Source organism: Centruroides sculpturatus, unplaced genomic scaffold (genome assembly GCF_000671375.1).
Source record: "Centruroides sculpturatus isolate CEXI.00-Female unplaced genomic scaffold, Cexi_2.0 scaffold1650, whole genome shotgun sequence".
NCBI classification, from domain to species: domain Eukaryota; kingdom Metazoa; phylum Arthropoda; class Arachnida; order Scorpiones; family Buthidae; genus Centruroides; species Centruroides sculpturatus.
Genome location: NW_019385849.1, coordinates 118,624 through 142,046, shown reverse-complemented (window position 1 = coordinate 142,046; position 23,423 = coordinate 118,624). Strand labels below are relative to the sequence as shown.

Sequence of the window (23,423 nt, the reverse complement as noted above, 5' to 3'; positions counted from 1 at the left end):
GCTCTTTCGTGCAAATCACGACGTCACGGGAGAGCGACAGTAAGTCACAGGAGTTGACGAATCGGTCGCTGTTGATAAGTAGGATCACAAAAATCCTGGAGAGGAGCACCAAGAATCAAGAATTATGAACCAAAAACCTTTGTCCCTTGAGTCGCACGGTTTTATAGATTTCTTAACCGTCGTCGCCTCTCCATTGGTCTCTCATAGTCACCTGGTGACAATTCAAAACCTAATGAAGGGCGTGGGAGAGGTCAACGTTGCGACTGAATATGATTCCTCTCTCTCGTCGCGTTTTCCTCGAATTTATCCGTTTCCATTGTTTAACAAATTTACAAAAAAAAAACAATTGCATTGTTCATTCGAGACACCTAATCCGTTTCCTTAGCGTCTGAAAAGGAGCTTTTTATTTTAAATCGACACCCATAATTCGGACCTCTCAGTTGACCCCTGTTCGGGTCCTCACATTAGCAAGAAGAAAAGGTATGGCTTTCCAGCATGACAATTCTAGGCTGCACGCATCTTTGACCACTCAGGAAAAATTATTGGAATTTTGATGGGATATGTTATGCCACTTCAGTATTCTCCTGATGTTGCACCTTCTGATTATCACTTACTTTAATCTCTCCAGAACAGCTTTCACAGAAGTTCAGTAACTTATATGATATGAAAAACCACCTAGATGTTTTTTTGATGAAAAATTCCCAGAATTTTATGCACATAGGATAGTGGATCTATCCAACAGATGGGCTAAAGTAATAGAAAATAAAGGTGCATATAAAATTCAATAAAGATATTTTTTAATTTTTAAAATTTAGTACGGTCAAACCTTGAGTTTCGTACATCTCACTTTTTGAACAATTTGGTTTACGAACAAAATTTTGAATATCATATTTGTCCTGATTGCTATATGATAACTTGGTTGCCAAACAAGCTATTCGGCAGAGCTGACCATCGATTAGAGAGATGCAGACAGGTCAATTCCCTATACTTTCTGTGTTAAAGAAAGTTGATGGCCCAGACCAATCACTGATGGGACTATCGATTCAGAAGTTTGTGGCACTGAGATTGCCTCGTGTCATTAGAGGTCACAACATGAATCATTGAAATCTAATCTGAATAACAATGTAATTAATGTGCATGCGGGTAAGATACTACTATTGTTTTTCAGTACAAGTCACAATTGAATTTAAATCAAATAAATTAATAAAAATTGCTTTAATTGACATTCATGTAATATAAATGACATCCACAAATCGGTGTTTAAAGGTGTGCTTAACATAAATTATAATAATATTAATAAATTTTTGTTATTTATGTATTATAGTAATAATATTAATACTAGGTAGCTAGTTAATTAAAACTAAAAATAATAAAATAATTAATAATTAAAACTCTGGTTTACACCAAAACTGAAATTAAAAATGAAATCTTAATTTTAATTAATTAATCAAAACTTAAATCAAAGCAATTGAAACATAAGAACTTTATCCACATTTTCTGAAATATTGTTCGTCTTGATTGATTTGGTTATATTTCATCCATGCAGAATCAAGTCTCTATTTATAGCACTTTACAAAAAAGTGATGGTTTCTGTTCTGGTTGGTGGTAATGGAACATATATATATATTGGTGGCTTTTAATATACATATATAAAATGGATATAGATAATGTTATATTTCATTTGTAGGCATTTTTATCCTGAAATACAGCTAAAAAGATAAAAAAAAAGGCTTTGTTTTGGAGGTTTGGAACAGATTAATACGTTTTACATTGTTTCTCATGGGAAAATTTGTTTCAATTTGAGAACAACTTTTAGGAATGGATTAAGTTTGAAATCTGAGGTTTCGCTGGGTTCATTTCCTTTTTACAGAAAAATAAACTTTTTGATCAATCCTATATTTTACCACTTAAAATAAAATTACCACTTAATTGCTTAATTAGGTTTATAATAATTTTAATTATACATATTATCAATAAATTTAATGTTTTACCTCTCCTCAGAAAAGTAAAATTTGTATTGGCTTAATATTATAAATTATATTAATAATTTTTCTGAAATATTATTAACCTTAAATAAATATCTGCAATATGAAGCATATTGAATACATGTTATATACTAGTGTTAGAATACTAGTCAGTCAAACCTCAATTTAGTGTTCCAATTTGGCCATCTCTGAAATTGGCATTGTACTGAGTATGGTGCTAAACTGAAGTGCTTCAAACAATGAGAATAATAATTAGGTATAATAGCAAGTTTATCAAAGTTTAATTTATTAATAAACATTATTTTTGTAAAGAGTTTTATAGGTAAAGTTTGCTTTTCAAAAAAGTTGACTTACACTTCATTCAGTAAATGATATGAGGCTGTAGACTTGAAAGGAGATAGCTCTTTCAATTTTTGCTGCTATGGTATCATAAGGAACTAGCTCATGGTAGAAAAGAAAATGCAACTGGCAATGAATTGACTCTGTGCTTGGTCAGTCCAATGGCAGAGTTGTCTCAAATTCACTGGAACTCTGGTTTGTGATGATAAGTCTTCCTTGAATAGTACAAGGAAGTAAAAAATATTTAGTCAAATGTGATCCTCTGTATCTGCAGAAAGACTATTTTCAAGACTATAATGTCTTAAAGACAGGGTTTATGATACATTTTTGTTAAAATATATTGTATTGAAATGCTATTACTTTTCTGGCTGTTATAACTGAGGGAAAGTATGACAATCTGGCAAAAAAATGACCCCTCCAGATTTAAAAATTTTTGGATTTAGGACACCTTGAAATGTCAAGAAATGCAAAAAACGTTTTGGGGTAATTTCTCTATGTATGGATGTTAGTGTGTGTGTTTGGGGCATGATTTTGTTCACCCTGTTTGAACTTTAATAATGCCTGTGCTTTTAGTGAAAAATTTCTGAAATTTTGCAGGGAGGTTTGTTTATTAGGGGGAATTAATGCTATTACTAAATTTTGGTGGTTAAAAGTCAAGAAGATGGGAAAATAACTGGGGTCATGTGTATCTCCAGTGGGATTCGACTTAATGATGATTTTACTCATTATTAGCATTTTATAATCTATATATATAAAAATGAATGTGTGTGTGTGTGTGTCCTTCATGCATTACCACACCGTTTATCCGATTGCTGTGAAACTTTGGGAAGTTTTTTAATACACTCCCGTGAAGGTTTCTGGCATTTATCCTATGATAGATGGCACGCATTTACACGAGCATTCGAACACTGTGTGTTCAATCGATTTCAAATTGTGAAGACCATTTCCCCCCTTTAAAAAATAGCTCTATATATGCATTTGTGAACTGTTATTTACAATATTTGTAATAATTTTTGTTTAATCACTTTATTTCAACTTTTTTTTGCTAATTATGTATTCGTTTGAACTTTGTTAAAACCTTAACTGTACCCCGAACAACAACCGAAGTTGTAGGAAGAAATTCGCGTATTTTACCGATCTAGGTATCCCCCTTTTCCAAATTTTAATATAGACTCAAAATAATTTAAAAAGACAAATTACAATAAAACAGTTTATTATCCAACTATCAGAAATTTCACAACATGCCAAGGAAGAGAGGAAGGAGCAATTAAATAATTAAAATTATAAAGGATTAAAATATATATATATAAGAATGGGGAATATCGCACTTCTGACAATCGCTGCAAGTATGTGGGCTAAATTTGGAGAAACCGCGCTTCTCGCATGAACAACTGTATGTGGCTGGCTCACGTGTCAGAAAACCTTCTGATTTATTCGCGTATGCACCAGACAGAAAAACAAAAAATATCGTGTATCCACAAACACTCCAATAAATAAATAGAATTGAAATTTTTCCTGATGAAAATGAATAATAATAAGTTTCAATAAAAATGATAAAATGTAAATTGAATTTTATCATAACGAGTTTGCTTGAATTTTGTTTCTTCTGAGATCGCAGCAATGCACGACGGGTAAGCTAGTTTTTTATAAAACTCATCCCTACCCTCAAAATTTAGATTTTTGCCATTTTATAATAGTTAAAAATATAAAAGTTTTTTAAAAATGCTATCTATTATTATATTTTGCCACCAAAATTTAAAATTTTGGCGGGAAAGTTGAGCAACTCATTGCTGGTTTATTTTTAATTAGTTTACATACATACATGCATACATCACTTTAAAATGAAAAAGTAATTACATCTAAAGACCAAAGATTAGTAGTAATAATATCATTTGCAATACAAAATTATATATTTAATAATTCAGATACTTAAGGATTATTGATTAATATTTATGGAAAGATTTGTTCAAAAGTATTTATTTGTGCTTTACAGGGATGGCACTGTAAATTGTTGATTTTATTAAAAATTTTCTTAAGATACTTTTTTTTTTCAATTGCAATTAATGTAACTTTTTTTAAATTTTATATTTAAATTGAATAATAATATTTTTACATACCTTTTTATAGAGCAAATATAGAAGATATTAAAGTTTAAATTACTTTAATTTTTTTAATATTTTATATTCCTGGCTGTTATAAATATAAAATAGGGAAAGAATGGTGATTGATCAAGTTTTAATCTTTCTGCTATTTTTCATATTGATGCTTAAAGGATGCTAAAAATATAAAACAAACACACACACACACACACACACACACACACACACACACACACACACACACACACACACACACACACACACACACACACACACACACACACACACACACACACACACACACACACACACACACACACACACACACACACACACACACACACACACACACACACACACACACACACACACACACACACACACACACACACACACACACACACACACACACACACACACACACACACACACACACACACACACACACACACACACACACACACACACACACACACACACACACACACACACACACACACACACACACACACACACACACACACACACACACACACACACACACACACACACACACACACACACACACACACACACACACACACACACACACACACACACACACACACACACACACACACACACACACACACACACACACACACACACACACACACACACACACACACACACACACACACACACACACACACACACACACACACACACACATTTTGTAAGGGTTTGTTTGCGTTATATATCAGGACTGAATGAATCAAAAATTTTAAAACCTGACAGGGTTATTACTATAAATGGAGTGTTAATGTTGTTACATTTTGGAGCTTAAGGATCGAAGGTCATGGGGATCATGTGTATCACATCATAAATGGTATTAGACTTAATGAAAATTACACTCATTATTGACAATAAAAAACATTTCCTTAAACTAATCTTATTTCTCAAAATTAAGCCTTTTGCTATTTTATTGATATATAATCATTAATGAGATTTTATTAAAAAATAACTTTTATAACATATGGCACCACATAAAATTTTAACTTTGTGCTTATCTGTCTTAGTGTTTTTTAAACAAATATTTTTTTTAATTAGAGAAATTTCTCATAATTCAAGAGAATTACTCTTAAGTTTTTCTTGTTATTTAAATTGTATTTCATAGATAACTGAAAATTATTGGACTTGTTTACTGGTATCCTTGACCTCGTATTTCAAGTGCCAGGAAAGTTGAACAAGAACCTTTGCCAACATTTTAGTTATTTATTTATTAAATCTTATATACTTCATAATTTACATGTAATTATTTAAATTCTGAATAGATACATTTATTTATTAATAATTTATTATTTTTTATAGGCAAGAATTAAAAAAATAATGCAAACAGATGAAGAAGTTGGAAAAGTTGCAGCTGCTGTTCCTGTTATAATTTGTATCCTTTTAACAATTTTTTAAATATTTGCTTTTTATGATTTTTTAGAATTTAAATATTTTTTCTTAACTAAAGACTGTATATAGTTTATTTGGTTTAATGTAAATTTGATGTTTCATATGAATGATTTTATTGAATAATTTTTTAAAATGAAAAAAAAGTTAGGATTAAACTCTGAACAGATTATCATTTTAATGTTATCCACACAATTTTATTTTCCGGATTTTATTGAAATTACAGTTGACAAGTTAAAATGATCAATTATAACTTCTGTTTACTGCAATATTACATTTATTTTTTTCTGGGTGTTGTCTCTATAATTTGAGAATTAATTATAACAAACCAATAATAGATGCCAACTACTATTGCTTTTTTGTGCTTTTTATAGACATCATATGTTAGTTACAGATTTATGGATACTAAAAACTATGAAACAATCTTATATACCTTTTTTGAATAAGCGTGCTATGCCAAAAACAGCAACACAATGCATAGTTAATTACTGAATTAGTTTTGAGTGTAGAATCTTTACAAAAAGAAAGTGAAACTTTTTACTTAATTATTTATTTTGATTATTAAAGTAACTTAATTCAAAATTTTCTAATAAATTTGTATCTAAACAGTTTATTTAGTTTATACAAGAGACACTTAATAAATTTTTATAATTGGATATTTCTAAATAAGATTGCTGAAAGTTAATGATACCACTGAAATATTTTACCACTATCTAAAAAAAGTATTTTACAGCTAGGATTATTTTGACCATTACATGGCTCTTGTGTGAATGATATTTCTTGCCATTTTTAAAGTAGCCTTCATGGAGTTTACATATAAACATTTTCTTGCTATAATCCTTGATGTCAAAGTAATCCTTCAAGAATCAATTTAATACTGAAATGAGCTTTTGGGAATGTGACACCTTTTATACAAAATAGTTTATAAATGGTTTAATAAATTTAAGAGGGGATAATACCTGTCATCTGTTGACATTAATTACTGACGAGAAAGTCAAAGAGGTGAGACTATTAGAGAAGACCATCAAATAACATATGAACAGATAGAGGAAACATTTGAATATTTCTTTGGAATGATCAATACAATCATCCATGACCATCTTGGCTACAGGAAGAGTGTTGCCAGATGAGTGCTGCATTTTTTGATAGATAAACAGAAGGAACTCTAAATTCAATGTAAAACATAGAGACAGGTGATATAACTTTGATTTACAGGGTTCCACTTGAACATCTATCCAGGGACAAGAGAGATTTTTCCAGCTTTGGTTAGGTGGGTTGTAGATTGAAGCAGACACAAATATACCAGATGTTAAGTTAACATGCTATGCATCTACTTTACTGATATCTGCAATAAGCACAACATGCAGAGATACTATATGGTGATTTGAGGGGTACAATATTATGATAAATTTACAGAATGATGAACTACAATTAATTCAGTGCATTTTATGGACTGACAACATGCACTCCATTCTGGAAAAACAGTAACTGTCACAATGAATACTATTGGGCAGAGCATGCTTCATAATGCATGCAACATACTTGACATCAAATACATTTTACTCTAAACATTGAAGTGGAATTTGGGTTGAATACTTTCTTTGTTCCATATTTATTGACAGCACTCTGAATAGTGACTGATATCTGATCATCTTAAATCTGACAGTGGCTTGATTATTTACCATTGGCACAACTATAGCAGGTTGGTAGTAGCACGATAGCTTACCATTGGTATTTCTTGAAGTATGAACATTGTCAGAATGATTCTGCCATTTGGACTGCTCTGTAGAAATTTTATTACTTTCATTAGTGGCATTTTCTATGATAAATCTGCTACTCAAATTATGCTATTTGAGTAGCAGATTTATCATAGAAATTCAAATGTTTAAATTTATCTATTTATTTTATTATATAAATTTGTACTTAACATTTATTTTCTAGCTCGAGCCTTAGAGCTTTTTGTAGAGTCTTTAGTAAAAAAAGCTAGTGAAATAACGCAGACAAGAAATGCTAAAACTCTTACAACTTCTCATTTGTAAGTAAAGATCTGATTTTAAAAGTCTAAAACATAAATTAATGAAATTAGAATGTTTCTACTTATTATTTAAGAAATGCTTTTATATACATTTTTAAAACAAATTATATTCACAGTAGAGCCTCAATTATCCGAACCCCGATTAACCGACACCTCGGTTAACCGACCGTCCTAGTCGGCAAATTTCAAATGTCCGCTAGTGATGTGGCNCATTTGCATTGCAGAATAATGACATTTCAATGCAACATTAATTAAAATTTTTAAATTCATAATAAACTTACTTTCTACTTAAAAAAAAAAGTTATTTCTGTAATAGTTTAAGAGAAATGAAAAATTCTGAAAAAAAATGAATATAAAAATCTAAAACATTGGAAGATAGATTTCTACTTCAGGAATAAGAGTGATGAAAAGATGCAGCAACAATAAAGACAAAACAAAATTAAAAATGAATTTAACATGGCCAATGGTAATTTGTGTTCAATAATAATATAATAAATATAATTACAACTTTTAACAAAAATAAAACTTGTTAAAAGTTGTAATTATATTTATTATATTATTATTGAACACAAATTACCATTGGCCATGTTAAATTCATTTTTAATTTTGTTTTGTCTTTATTGTTGCTGCATCTTTTCATCACTCTTATTCCTGAAGTAGAAATCTATCTTCCAATGTTTTAGATTTTTATATTCATTTTTTTTCAGAATTTTTCATTTCTCTTAAACTATTACAGAAATAACTTTTTTTTTTAAGTAGAAAGTAAGTTTATTATGAATTTAAAAATTTTAATTAATGTTGCATTGAAATGTCATTATTCTGCAATGCAAATGATCAACTAACCTGATAGCAACACACACATTTTAAAGGACTGCTGTCAGTCAGGTATGGCCTCTCTGGTCCTGATTAGTTTTCTTCCCAACAATATTTTCAAAACAAATTATCTAATGGAAAATTTTCTGAGTTTATATATCATTCAAAATCAACTTGTTGAAATAAACATATGTCCTAAAACAAAGTTTTTTGATCATTTTTACAGTTAGAAACTAGCTAGCAAAAAGTTTTCTCTGTATTTTTTATATTTAACTCTTTTATCACATGATTTCCTATATGAGATGTCTATTTTTTTGATTAAGTAAACATCTCTTCAATCCAAAAAAATTCTTCAGAAGACTACCTCACAGCCTTACTTAATCAACAGATAAAACAGCTACCATTAGAAAATTCAGAAAAAATGTCTATTTTTGTCTAGTATTATTTATATATGTGTAACAACAGTTCTGTTAAACAGATTATTGAACCAATGAAATTGTTAAGTCACTATTCAAATCAATTGCACTGGATCCCAAGCTTATTTTAATATCTTAAGGAAACTAACTCCAAATAAAATGTAGAAATCATTGAATTATTAAATGATTATTATTTGACAGTCATTAAGTGCCATGAAATGTACCAATTGGTGCTGCACAATAATTAATGTGTTTTTATTCTTTTGTGTATATGTTACTGTGAATGACCGATATCTGGTGAATGTCAGCATTTACACAGTCGTTTTGTGTATGTACGAAATATTTGCTAAATATCATTATTTCTCACTTAAACCGGCAAATGTCGACATTCAGCATGCACTGATGGTGAATGTTGAATAAAAATATTTTTATTACGTTAAGTCAAAAATTCAACATTTTAGTATGTCAAAATAGGAGAAAGCTTAAGTAATAGCACAAGTAAATAAACTGTTGAACCTAAAACGAACAGTACAGTACATTCTTAATCAGAAAAGAAATTAATTCAATAATAAACTTACACATAAATTATGTGATTAACGTTATACAATCTTATTTATTGCAACAACTTAAATTGTTATGGCACTTTGAATTGCACAAGAGTCCCTTGCTTTTACAACTGCATTTATTCGTGGAACACTTTTTTTTGCAATGATAGTGTGTATAGCCTTGCCCTCCACTTTTCGAATTAGCTGCAGCTGCTTCTCTCAGTGATATTTCTTGAGAAGAAATCTCATCTATGGAAAGTAACTTTTCTTTACAAATTACGAACTGATTATGTTATTACGTGATTACAAACTGATCTGTTAATGGTATCTTTTATTCAGATATCGCCAATGCCTTACCGACGACCCCTCTCATCCTCTGCTACTCGACCTGACAAACCAATCCCCATCTCACGGGATCAAAAGAACAAAAACACTATCCAGTGACAAAGTGGGCAGTTTCTACCAAACCGTTGCTGGGAAAAGAGGTACGACCTTGTCCTACCTCCAGCTACCCACAAAGGATTTGGTGACAGACTATTGCCTCTCTGTTGACATTGGTTTCTCGAGTGTCGTTTCGACCTTCACCAAAGCTTATCTGTGCTTGTCGACATACACCAGCAATTGTTCGAATGTATAATAATATAACCAAATATTTGGTCTTTCACCGACGTATTTTGTATGTGTCGACATTCACCAGAGAATATCGACATTCTCTAATTTTGGTCTTTCACAGTAACATATACATGCATATAATGACTGAAGATTCTTTCAGTAAATTTTTTTCTTTGTCTTTCTTATATGAAAGAAAGACTTTATGTAAAATTTAAAAAATATATAGTTTTTTAAGTTATATCCACTTCTAATAGTATTTTAAAATTTATTTTATTACTTCAATTAGGAAAGCTTGCATTCTTGCAGACAACCAGTTTCATTTTCTGAAAGATCTCGTGTCCTGTATTCCGGATGTTCAAGGTGAAGACGATTCATCTAATCCTTCAATAATACCACAGCCTGGTTTGACACAGTTGCCTCCACGTCAACCAAAGTAATTATATTTTTACATTTTTGGATATCCTTGCATAAAAAGTTGAACTTGATACTTGATATAGTAGTCTATTAAAATTTAAACTTTGTATTACAGTCAGTCCTTGACTTTTAGACCTTGCATTTTCAAAAAATTTCTATAAAAGTTGAATGTTCAAAAGTCAAGCAACACATTTTTGCATATTAGTTAAAGATAATTAATACTGATCCAGAGAGTGGCTCAGTATTAATTATCAGTGTTTGATGACAAAATAGATTGAGCCACTGAATTCTATAGAAAACCTAAAGCAAAAGCTGGTTTTCTATAGAAAGTTCTCTCGAGGCATTCCCTTTAGCAGATTTCCCAAGTGTTGCATTGTCTTATTTCATCAGTTCTAGAGGACTGAAAGAAAAATTATAAAATCTCTTATTAAAAGAAAAAAAGTTTAACTTTTTTACAAGGAGCACGTTACAATGCATGAAATGTTAAAACTGCAGATTAAAAAGAGGATAAAAATAATAATTTACGAAACCTTTCTGTACAAGTGTTATGATCTTAACTACTCCACAAACGCTTTTGACCTCCACTGAGGTCTGCTTCGGATGGTGACTGAACATAAGAACATAACATAACACTTGTACAGAAAGGTTTTCATGGATTATTATTACTCAACGAAGTGTTAAGTTGTTGGAAGTCGTCTTGTGTTAGAGGATAAAAATTAATTTTTAAAGAGTTTTTGATGTAATCAAAACTATAACTGGCAGAAATCACTCTACAATAGCTCAATATTTTTGTTTTGTACAATGAAATATACAAAAAGTCTGAATTAGGTGTACAAAAAAAATGATTCAGAAGTTTGTATTATGCCTGAAAGAGAAATTATCTGAAAGTTAAATATCTAAAAGTCAAATGCCAATTGTAATTTAAATAAAAATATTCAATAATATTATGAATTTTTAATATTATTGAAGTATTCTTTTACATTTGAGTTAGGTTAAAATTTTTGAAATATTAAAAAAAATTAGCAAATCAAAAATATATATACTTATTTGAAAATCAACATTTCCAAGAACATTTCACAAGTTACTTTATTAATGTTATTTATTTGTTAATGTTAAAAGCATCATATTTATGTATGCTTGTGAGGTATTAAAATATGAAATATGGTTGATAAATATAAGAAATAATTATTTATAAAAGTTTTTGAGGCGAGCATTAGCAAATTCTATGTGGCTTACAGAATTGTATTCATTCTCAAATTGCAATGAGGAATCCAAAAGTGTAATAAAAAATGGGGATCCATGACTTCTGATTGCATGCATGCCCATGCACCCATATTTAAACATGTGTCAGTGCTTGATTAGAAGGAGTAAAATATAATTTATATGTACTAATTACAAAATTTTTAATTACAAAAATGCAATGCTCTGTCTCAATTCTGTCATGATATGACAAAATGGCAGTGTCTCTAGTAACTTATAAGCTTTTTATAGATATACAGTAGCATTCATTGATAGATATTGCAGTTTACTTTCAAATTCTCATAAATTTTTTATTTTGACATTTGTGTGTGTTCTTTTGTATTATTTATTTCTTAAAGATTTATCAGAGAAATTTTTATTATTCTTAAATACTGCCTTTACCATATCACTAAATAATTTTAAAAGTATTTTCTTTTCAATTTGTTTCTTTTTTGTTTTTCACAATTGCTATAAAATTTATTTTTGCTGCAATATAGTAATATTTATTTTCTTTTTGTTAGTTGTAATCAATAATTTGTCTTGATTAATATTCAGTTTCCCCCCGATAATTTTTAGCTGTTTATTATTCAGGTGATTAGAAATTATATATAACTGTGCAATTGTAATATGATAATTAGGGCTGTGCTAAACCAAAATTTTGATATCAATATTCTAGATCTTAAAATATTGATATTGTAAACATACATCAATTTCAACATAGCATGAATGATAATTACATAGAATCAATTATATGTTATGCAAATATATATCAAATTTCCAACTATTGAATATAAGGAAGTAGATAATTATTCAGTTTGAAATGTAAATATTGTGATGATAAATTTCTAGATAACTGATGCAAATGTAGTTCTGTTATTTTCAGTAATTTGAAAGCTTTCCTAATATTATGATATAAACTTAAAAAATATTGAGTATATGTGTTCATGCACACAATAGAATCCATTTAATCAAGACTCCACATTATCAGAAATGAATTATGGAAGAGTATTTTGTAAACAAAATAATTGCATAATACAGTTTGTCTAGTTAATATTCATGGAATAAATTGCAGTACTAGGAAGGAACTCTAGAAATTTTAAAATAAATTTATTCTGGTTATTTTTCATGGCAATGTAAATTTCAAAAAGATTAAATAAATTTTAATCACAGTCTTAGGTTTATATTTGTTTTAGTACAGTTGTAAATAAAATTTTTTAAGTGATTGTTTTATTGTATAATTTTTAAAAAAATGTTCAATAAATAAGTCTGATCTAAAAATAGAGTATATCATCCATGTTAATGCATCCAAATCCAAGTTTATTTAATAACTTACCAAAAATTCCATGCACGTGTACATGTGTTACATAATAAAGAAAGGTCAGTTTCATATGAAATCAAATCAAAAATTTGCAATGAATTAACTAAATAAAAATTTTAATTAATTTTAAGTTAAAATTAGTTCAAAAACAAGATAATTTTGATTTATGACTGTAATCAAAAGTGAAGAAAATGTGTTGTAATTTTAATGAAACAAGTTATATATCATAAAAAGTTTTAAATATATTTTACAGACACTCTTAGAACTCTTACTGATTTACACTTTAGAACTTAAAATTTTTATAATATAGTAATACCTTGGCTTACGCTACCTCGACTTACGCGAACTCGGAGTTACATGATTTTCAAATCTTGTCGATTCATCTTTTGTTTGAGCGCCACACAACTCTTGATTACTCACTCCCCCAACACTATTGTTCAGCTTACATATTCAGACGTGTCACACGGAATCGACACATGGCTATAATTTATTTTGTGTTGTTTATTTCTGTGTTTCTTATATCTACGGAGACTTGAGAGACTCTATGTGGTGATTTCTTGTAACCATGAACGAATCAAAAGACAAGATAAGATTAATGAGAACATTTATTAGCTTACATACATCCGACTTGGATTTTACACAAATTGCGAAATTATACCCCAACTTACGTAAATTCAACTTATGCAATTATCGCTTGGTCACACCTATCGCGTAAGTTTAGGGTATTACTGTACATTTATTTGGAAAATTTTATCAAATTTATAAATTGGTTTTTATAATCTGCTTTCTTTATGTTAACTCTTCTATATTGTTTTAATTATATATTTAATTTCCTTTTGTGTATAAAACACTTAAGATATTAATAATATAAAGCAGTTCTGTGTGTTTGTGAATTTCTTATAACTCCTGCAATTTTTGTCCAGTTGAGATGAAATTTTGGTTTTATTCATTTTATGCTCTGACTGAAAGTATAGGCTACTTATTTTGCAGAAATATTAGTTATAGAATAAACGTTTTATAGATTTTGGATCAGTGATTGCACTTACATTGCAGTGACATTGGTGACTTCATTTAGTTCATGCATGATAATTGAATTTCCTTTAAGTTGCATTTTTAAATATTTTGGCAAATGGCATATTTTAAACTTACTTCATTAAATCTAAAATTTAAACTATAAAAAGAGATAACTCCATTGTGTCACTTTATAACAAATATTTTTTTTTTAATTTTTTTATAGTAACCATGTGATATTCTATTATCCATCAGAAGTAATGATCTAACAAGCCTGTTATTTAGAAAATGTCATTGCTCATTTAACTGACATACATATGATTCATCTTTGTTTTATCAAAGTAGAATTAAAAAGACACACTATTTTGTCAACAACAAACAGAAAAAAAAAGCCAGGAGAAAGCATAAGAATAAAATTGGTCAAGTAAATTTTAGATCTAAAAGATCTTGAATTTCTTAATCTCTACTCTTCTCAATCCTTTAATCTCTATTTTCTCATAATAAGTATTCATCATGCTTGATGGAGTCGTTTCTAGTTATATATAATTGTAATTATTTATAATTTAGTTTCTGAAATAAATTTCAATGCTGTTTTTGATTAGTTAGCTCAGTACTCAAACTATGGCCTTCAGACCAAACCTGTGCAGGCAGCTTATGTTAATTTGGCCTACAAACATCACTTGTAAGTGATAGAAATAGGTGATAGTAAATGAGCCACAAATCTTTTGTAATTTATGTATATTTTTATATATATCATACATATATTATAAACATAAAAATTTGATGTTATAATTAAATTAAAAGTTACAAAATGAAATGCTAGCATTAATAGTTTTAAGTTCTAAACTTTTGTAAAGTTGATATAATTTTGAATTCTTCAATGTATGTTTAAATAATAGAAGAGGATACAAAAATCCTATGTATAGATGTAGATGTTATGGGTACTCATAAAATCTTACATAATTCAAATATTAATAGAGTTCTTCAGTTTAATTCACAGCTTTATACAGATAAATATTTTAACATTACATTGTAATTAAATTAGTTCTTAGAAAACTATTATTACTTTGGCATAACTGGATCAAGGATATTTATTAATCCTTATTATTGAAATCACTATTTAACCTTTTTAATAAAAATGTAATCTAGAAAATGTGTTAGAATATGAACAGCTACTTTAATAAGAAACACATTCTTTATTTCAAGAATGGTATTTTATAATAAATTTTGTTTTAATATTAAATAATTTTGTTTTCTATTTGTAAATTAATGAAAAACTACTCTTACTCTATTGTGTAAGTACCAAATTTCTATGATGAATTATTTAATGCCAGTATTACATTGTCATTAATTTGATGTGATAATTAACAAATAATCATTTTTTTTTTTTTTGGTCATATCAAAAGAGCTTTTGCACTTATTCCAATGACTGGCAATAGTCATTTATTGTTATTTGATGTTGTTGAAATGTTGACCAGTGCTGAACATTCTGTTATATTAGTGCTTGTTGATAGTGTGAGTAAAAAATTGCAAATTCCGATATTCTTTGCAGAAAATGGAAGTGAAACTAATTGCATTGTGTTAGTAGAGAAAAGGCCTTCACTATATAACTTTAACTGAAAAAAGAGTATTAGGATACTTTTAATTCATAATTAATTACTTATTATTATAACCAAGTATACATGAAGTAATTTTGACAATTTGCATATTGTAATTGACTTTTTGTTTCTTTTTTAAACCTAATTTTTCTTCTCCTTTCTCAAAATATCAACATAGTTTTTGATATTAGAATAAGATGCATTTATTAAAAAATCTTTTGCATGTGTGTGCTTTTCTTATTTCAATGATATCGTACAGTGTGAAAGTAAGGTTGTACTGTTGATAATTTGACATATGAATGTTTGGTCCTATTCAATGAATGATTATCTGCTGTAATCAATATCTGTGATTTGTGAAATAGCATAAATTTACACAAATAAACATATAATTTTAAATAATTATAGAAAATTTATAATTTAATTAATGATAATTTATTTAAATAAAAAATAATTTAATTTATCTTAAAATTTTTTTTAGACGTAGAAAGAATCAAAATGTAGATGGAAATGCAGGACCAAGTCAATCAACAGCTGAAGAGTCAGAAAGTGGAAGTGGTCAGGAAGATGAGGTATTTTCATTTTATTATGAAGAAATTTTAATTAAATATTTGAGTTGATTAATTTTTTGATGGTTAGTGAAATTAGTAATAATAGTAAATTATTGAACCAACCGATTGTAATTTAGAAGATATTATCTTCAAATAAGTGAATTTGTGTTGCGTGTAAGAACTTACAATATTCATTTATGTATTCATTTTTTGATAAAGGATAAAATTATGTTCTTGTTTTAAGGATAACAACTATTATCATATATATAATTACATAAAACAATTTTTATTTTTAACATACTTAGTATAAATGTAGAACAAATAACTTATTATGACACTCAAATATAGGTAAAACTTGCATTTAATTTTAGTATTAATAACTTTATAAACTGATGAAGGAAAGAAAAAAAAATTATTTTAAAAATTAAAACCAACAAAATATATATATTTCAGAATTACAGTTGTGCCTCATACATCAAATTTAATTCAATCCAGGAGGTTGTTCAAACTCTGAATCATTCAAAGTCTGAATCAATTTTTCTCATTAGAAATGATGTAAAGATGAATTAATTCATTCCCAGATCCTGAACAATACCCATTTCGATAAACTTAAAACATCAAATACATATAATTTAAGATAAAAATAGCACAATTAAATTCCTATTAGATGGATTCTATTAGGAATCTCAAATCTATGTTTAAATTTCAAACGTCTCAAATCCATAGTTCCTTTGTGATTTCAAAAGGCATAATTTCTTCAAAAAAGGTTTTATTCCAAAATTGACTTTTTATTTAAATTTCGTAGCACTAATTTAATGATGACATCAAAACTTAATAACTGATTGAGAAACATATCATAACAAAAAATTTAATAATTATTATGTTGATCAGCAACTGCTGATCAACATAATAATTATTAAATTTTTGTCATTTCTGATCGGCATGGCAATAAATAAATAACTGTTATGGTGATGTACTGTACAGTATATTTAGAGACAGCTATAAATTTAATATTAACATTGGAAACAGAATATAATAATTTGTAACTACTAGTTGAATATTAAACAAATTAAATGACTTTTAATACAAAATTTCATTTCAAAAATTCTGTTGTTAAGATGTATGAGGGTGAGTCAAAAAGTAAGTTGTACTTGTACCAAAAATACAAGTTTGAAACATGAGTCAAAATTTTTTTGTTTGTTTGAATGTACAATCTAAGCACAACTTTACAACATAATCAGCAAGTTCATTTAAACATTTTATCGTAGTGTGGCACAAATTTTTCTATTTCTTTTTGGAAGTATTCCCATCCAACATTCAATAAATCCATTCTTGTGTTTGTGATGTCTTCATTGGTGGTTCCAAAGGTCCTTTTTCATGGGGCCGAACTCACAGAAATCATAAGGCGCAAGATCTGGACTGTATGGAGGATGTTCCCATACAATCCATTTGAATTTTTCCAGTAGAGCCTTTGTGATACCTGCTGAATGAGGTGTGGCATTTTCATACAAAAGCTTTCTCACCATACACTTCCCTCAACTGGTATTGAATTTCAGTGGGGTTACACTTTTTTGCCCATAAGAAACAACTTTCTGCATGAACTTCAAGTTTGGACACTATATCCAAATGATGCAACGTCTTTCACAACTGAAAACAGATTCACCTCTGCAACCACATCAACAAATATGCTAGACCTTGTAGCCAGAAGTTTTGCCACTAAATTTAATCTAAATATCATTTATCAACAAAAAATTCTTACTAATTGCAACTTACTTTTTGACTCTTCCACATATAAAATTTATGCATCAAACAGTTACTGTTATTAAGTATGTTTTGCTGTTTTGTAACAGACATGATTGAAATAGACAAAACTTCCACATAATAGTTCATGGATGGTGTAAATTAGGGGTCCCCAAAGTGGTCGATATCGACCCCTTGGGGTCGATAAGAGTTCTCCAGGGGTCAATTAATACACGAGGGTCGAAAGGGGGTCGATTAATACCAAAGAGGATCAATTAAACTGTCTAGGAAAAAAATAGAATATTCCAATAAAAATTCGAAATACTGATATGATCAACAACATTACTGACTACCCTAGTTATAGGTTGAGTTTTGTCTTAGCCTACACCGCTTTAAGCATGTGTTACTCTGTTTTCACGCATCTGGCAACTGTACTAGTGTTACAAACATGTTATGAACGCTGGTAGTTCTTTATACACAAACATACTGTTACACTCTAGTAGGGTTGTCATTCTAAGTATTTTATATCTAAATGTAGATACAGTATTTTGTCCTTTACATAGAAAATATCGTAATATATCGAAAATCATTAATATAGTACAGAAGCGTTTGCAAGGAAAAAATGTTAGAATTATTCGAGCTCAAACAATCATTATGGCCTTTCGAATAAAAATGGAGCTATTTAAATCTTCACTGGCACGATCTGATTTTAAATATTTTTCAAACTTGCGAGTACTAAAAGAAAATGAAAAGATTTCCGACCGGGATTTGGAGATATATATTACACATTGTGATAAATTAAGAGAAGACTTTAAAGCATGTTTCGAAGACTCTGAGAATATGCATGTTCCCGAATGGTTTGCTAATGCATTTGATGTAAAAATAGATAATGAAGTTAGTCAACCTGACTTATAAGATGAACTGAGTGAAATATATGTAGATTTCGAAGCTAAAGCTTTGTTTAAAAATAAAAACCTCAGTGAATTTTGGAGCAATAACAACATTGTCCTAAATATCCCAAGCTCAGAGCAGAAGCCGAACCTTTCTTGCATTCCCAACTTCATACATGGTTGAAGCTAGTTTTATCCACGCAAACGCAATTTTGACAAAACAGGAACAGATTGAACTTGGAAAACCGTGATGATTTGCGACTAAAACTTACCAATTTTCAATCGTATATCAATAATCTTGCTGCTTCTCTTCAGACACATCCATCCCACTAATATCAACTATTTTAATAAAAAGACATTTCAACATATTTTTAAGGCATTCAGTAGTAGTCGTAAAATGATAGAGGTTTTTTCATCCAATATAACTAATGTTATGTTTTCAAAGATAAGTGTGTATTTTACGTATTATGACATGTACGGTTTAAGAACTATAGGCAAATTTCCATCTATCTATTTTGCTATTATTTTTTAAAATTATAAATCAGTGGAAAATATCTCCTTTTTCTGTTAATGTTATTGGGTGGATTTTATAAGATATGGGAATTTTAAATTTTTTGTTGGGTTGTTATGCGGGTCTCCTTATCACATTAGAAATGCAAAAATGATTTAATGTTTTTGTTAAATACTTATTCTGGGGGTCGATAAGAAGGCAAATATTCCATAAAGGGGTCAACGGGATAAAAAGTTTGGGGACCCCTAGTGTAAATGAATTTTTCCAACAAAAATTTACATTCAAAACCGCAGTGCCTCATATAATTGAGCCTTTACAATATATATATGCTATGATAGAATTGTTAACATACTATTTTGACAGCACTAATTAAATTGCCTTTTATATTTTATATTATATAAATTTTAAAATAAAACTAGCTATAGATTAATACNGCACACAATAGAATCCATTTAATCAAGACTCCACATTATCAGAAATGAATTATGGAAGAGTATTTTGTAAACAAAATAATTGCATAATACAGTTTGTCTAGTTAATATTCATGGAATAAATTGCAGTACTAGGAAGGAACTCTAGAAATTTTAAAATAAAACTAGCTATAGATTAATACTTTTTAATTAAAATTGACTTTTTAAAATATTTTTGATACTTTCTCCAGGATTCAGAAGAAGCTAGTAGTGAAAATACATCTGATTATGTCCCAACTGGATCAACTACATTCCAGCATAGTTCAGTAGGTCCTAATTTCAACAGTTCTTCAAATTTAACGTACGTATCTGAATTAGGTGTTTAAAAGTTAACTGTTTATTAAATATGCAAAATTTAATAGTAATTATTTATTTAACAGACCAGATATTCATTCTTTGAGAATGCAATTTCCTGGCATTCAGAACTGCAATACGGCCGTCAGTAGTGCCGAGGATGATTACGATTCTTGAGACATGCTCACACTGCTTCCGCACAGAATAGCTTCAACAAGATTTAAGGAAGCAAAACTTAAGTTGTATAATATGTAAAAAGACTAGTGTTTAAAACTTGTTTTTAATTGATTATATATAAACTGCACTGAGATAACCATTGTACTGTTCAAAAGGATTTTTACGATAGTTTAACTCATATCAGGGATAAAACATAGTAGCGTGAAATATTTGACCTTTTGGGTACCAAACTTTTTGCAGTTTATGACATTTTTCTAAGGAAAGAAATATAGAGAATTATTTACAAAAGAAAAAAAAAGGGATTTCTTAATTACAAAATATTTTTTAAAATCTCTTCCCAAAAGACAAAGTTATAACTAAAATAAAGAATCTTGTAAGATCTCTCTTCAGTAAAATTAATTTGTTAATTAGATTGAAAGCTTAAAATTTAACATATTTGGTATGTTTAGAAAAGGGATTTAAATTGATGCTGAAAAATGTAGTTTTATTTTTATGAAAACACTTCAGAGTTAAAAAAGTAGAGAAAAAAAAATTTTATATAAGTCGTCATCAAACATTTGTATATAGATCTTGCAATTGATCTTTTTTACTCATTGGGTTGTCAGCCATGTTGGATATGTAATGGATAAATACAATATGTGTATTTGAAATATATGTATATAATGTATATTTTAATTTAAATCATTTTTGATCAAATTAAAATTATTTTAAAATATTAAAAAAAAGCAAATAATACATATAAATATAAGTATTTTGATTTGTTAAATATAATTTATTATCTTTAGTAATAATTTATATGCAGAATATCCTTTAAAAGACTGATACAAGTCTTATTTCAATTATTATTTATTATATGAGGTTTGAATTAGATTATTCGTAACATATTTTAACTGAAACATTTTCAGAAAATCGGTATGAAAACAAGATTAAATCTGAAAACGTAAATATAAATGTTTTGTATTTATTATTTAAACTGATTTTTTAATCAGAAAGTTTGGTTTTTGTTATTCATTTATTTGTAAAATACCAACGAAGTATGCAAAAATCCTAATGTAAAACAAGTTTAGGAATCTTGAAATGATTCTCATTTCCATAAAAATTTACTTCTGTATAAATTTTATTTTTTGCTAAATGTTTTATTCATCAATGCTCAGAAGAGACTATGGAGTTTAATGATTATTTTCACATTCCCAAACATGCATAATGCAGTTGTTTTGAGTTCTTTGCTGTTTTAAACTAAACACACAACAGAAAAAAACTCTTTTTGACCCAAAAAAGTTTACTGTTTTTTAAAATATTTTATAAACACAATTTCATTCCCAAATTAATATTTTGAAAGCTAAGTACAATACCGTAAATGATCTTAATTCAAACCTTACACAATCAATAACAAGTGAAATAAGGGTTTAATCAGCATATTTTGAGGTCGTATTTTGTATATACCTAGCACTGTAGTTTTAATTTTAGATAGAATGTATATCATTTACTATATGTTCAAAAATGATGTGACTTATGAAAATCTTATTTAAAAATCCTTGTTAGTTTTCATAAATCTAAATATTGTTTATGACCTTATTTTTGTCTAATCGCACAAGATTTTCAATTTATTTTCCAACAGTAAAATCAGTCTCAGTGACAGTATAAAATATAAGATACATTTAAAAATGTATGCATTATTATATATTTTGTTATTGAAAGGACTATAAAATAGATTTGTTAAAAACTGAAACTGTTTTTAAACAGAGTGAAGAAAATGATTTTTTTTTCATCCAAAATAATTTCATTGTCTGAAATCATCAAGCAACTTTGAATAGTTTAAAGTTGCTGGAGTTATCTTTAAACTCTTTCATTTGTTATTTTTGTTATACATATATATATTTTCATATAATTACTTAAGTAATTTTGATTAGCAAAACTAAGGACAAACAAACTATTTCATTTTAAATACTGTAATACTTAGAAATTACAAGTAAAATTAATTTAGTTTTGACATTCAAAGTATTCATAAGGTATCAAGTTTTTTATATAGCTAGTCTGCTGCTTTCGAAAACTTTTACTAAAGTAATGAAAGTTTCTTACACCTGCGAAACATTTACATGAGAATTTATGGTAGATTAATATGCATAATTTTTTTAAAATAACTTTGTAACAAGAATAAAATAGTTTTCAGAGCAGAATATCCATTTATATTTCTAATGTGGCACAATATTAAGCATCAAATATAATTGCACCATCTATATACAAAATGAACATCGCTTGTCATTTAATAAATTTTACTTCATTATTTCATCACTGGACTGCTTTAATATAGAACCGCTTAGCAATATGTTCATACACCATGGATTCATGATGTAAATTTATTCTGAATGCCATTCTCGTGTCTCGTTGAAGCAAAAGAAAAAGTTTAAAGAATTCAAATTTATTTCTCCGATGTTGGAATTTAAATTATTGTAGAATGTTTAATTATAAATTTTTTTAAAAATTGATTTCTAGATCTCATTTTATTTAGAGTAATGATAAAGAATGTAGGTTTTCTTCTGTGTCAAAGTCTAAAATTAGATGTTAATTTTTTAATTTAGATGACTTTTTCCTCAGTTTGTGCCACACAATCTGATCTCGTAAATGCCGGTGCTAATACTTTCAGACTTAAGTTATTTAACAAGAAATTTTTTACGCCAACATAAAATATAAAAATTTGAAAGATCTATGCACTTCGTAATAAATTTTAAACAGCAATAAGGAATTTATTTTGCATTTGATAAAAAAATTTTTCAAGTTTTCATTTTTCTTCCCATAAATTTATTGTGTGGCATTGGCTGTTAGATTTAATATTTTATACTAAAAGGTTGTTCTTTTTATCTTACATACATTGTATTAAAGATTTATATATATTATACTGTACATCATCTGAATTATCAATCATTTCACATGT

General features: G+C 28.3%; 1 protein-coding gene across 1 annotated transcript in view; it reads left to right on the top strand.

The window, feature by feature from the left end:
* Nucleotides 1–23,423, top strand: part of LOC111642503 (dr1-associated corepressor-like) — a 31,237-nt gene extending 7,814 nt beyond the window's left edge. Inside the window, exons 2-7 of the mRNA XM_023388856.1 lie at nt 5,774–5,846; nt 7,802–7,895; nt 10,568–10,714; nt 16,340–16,430; nt 20,212–20,321; nt 20,401–23,423. Of these exons, the coding sequence (XP_023244624.1) occupies nt 5,774–5,846; nt 7,802–7,895; nt 10,568–10,714; nt 16,340–16,430; nt 20,212–20,321; nt 20,401–20,491 (606 nt within the window). The 3' untranslated portion in view covers nt 20,492–23,423. The remainder of the gene's footprint in view (nt 1–5,773; nt 5,847–7,801; nt 7,896–10,567; nt 10,715–16,339; nt 16,431–20,211; nt 20,322–20,400) is intronic.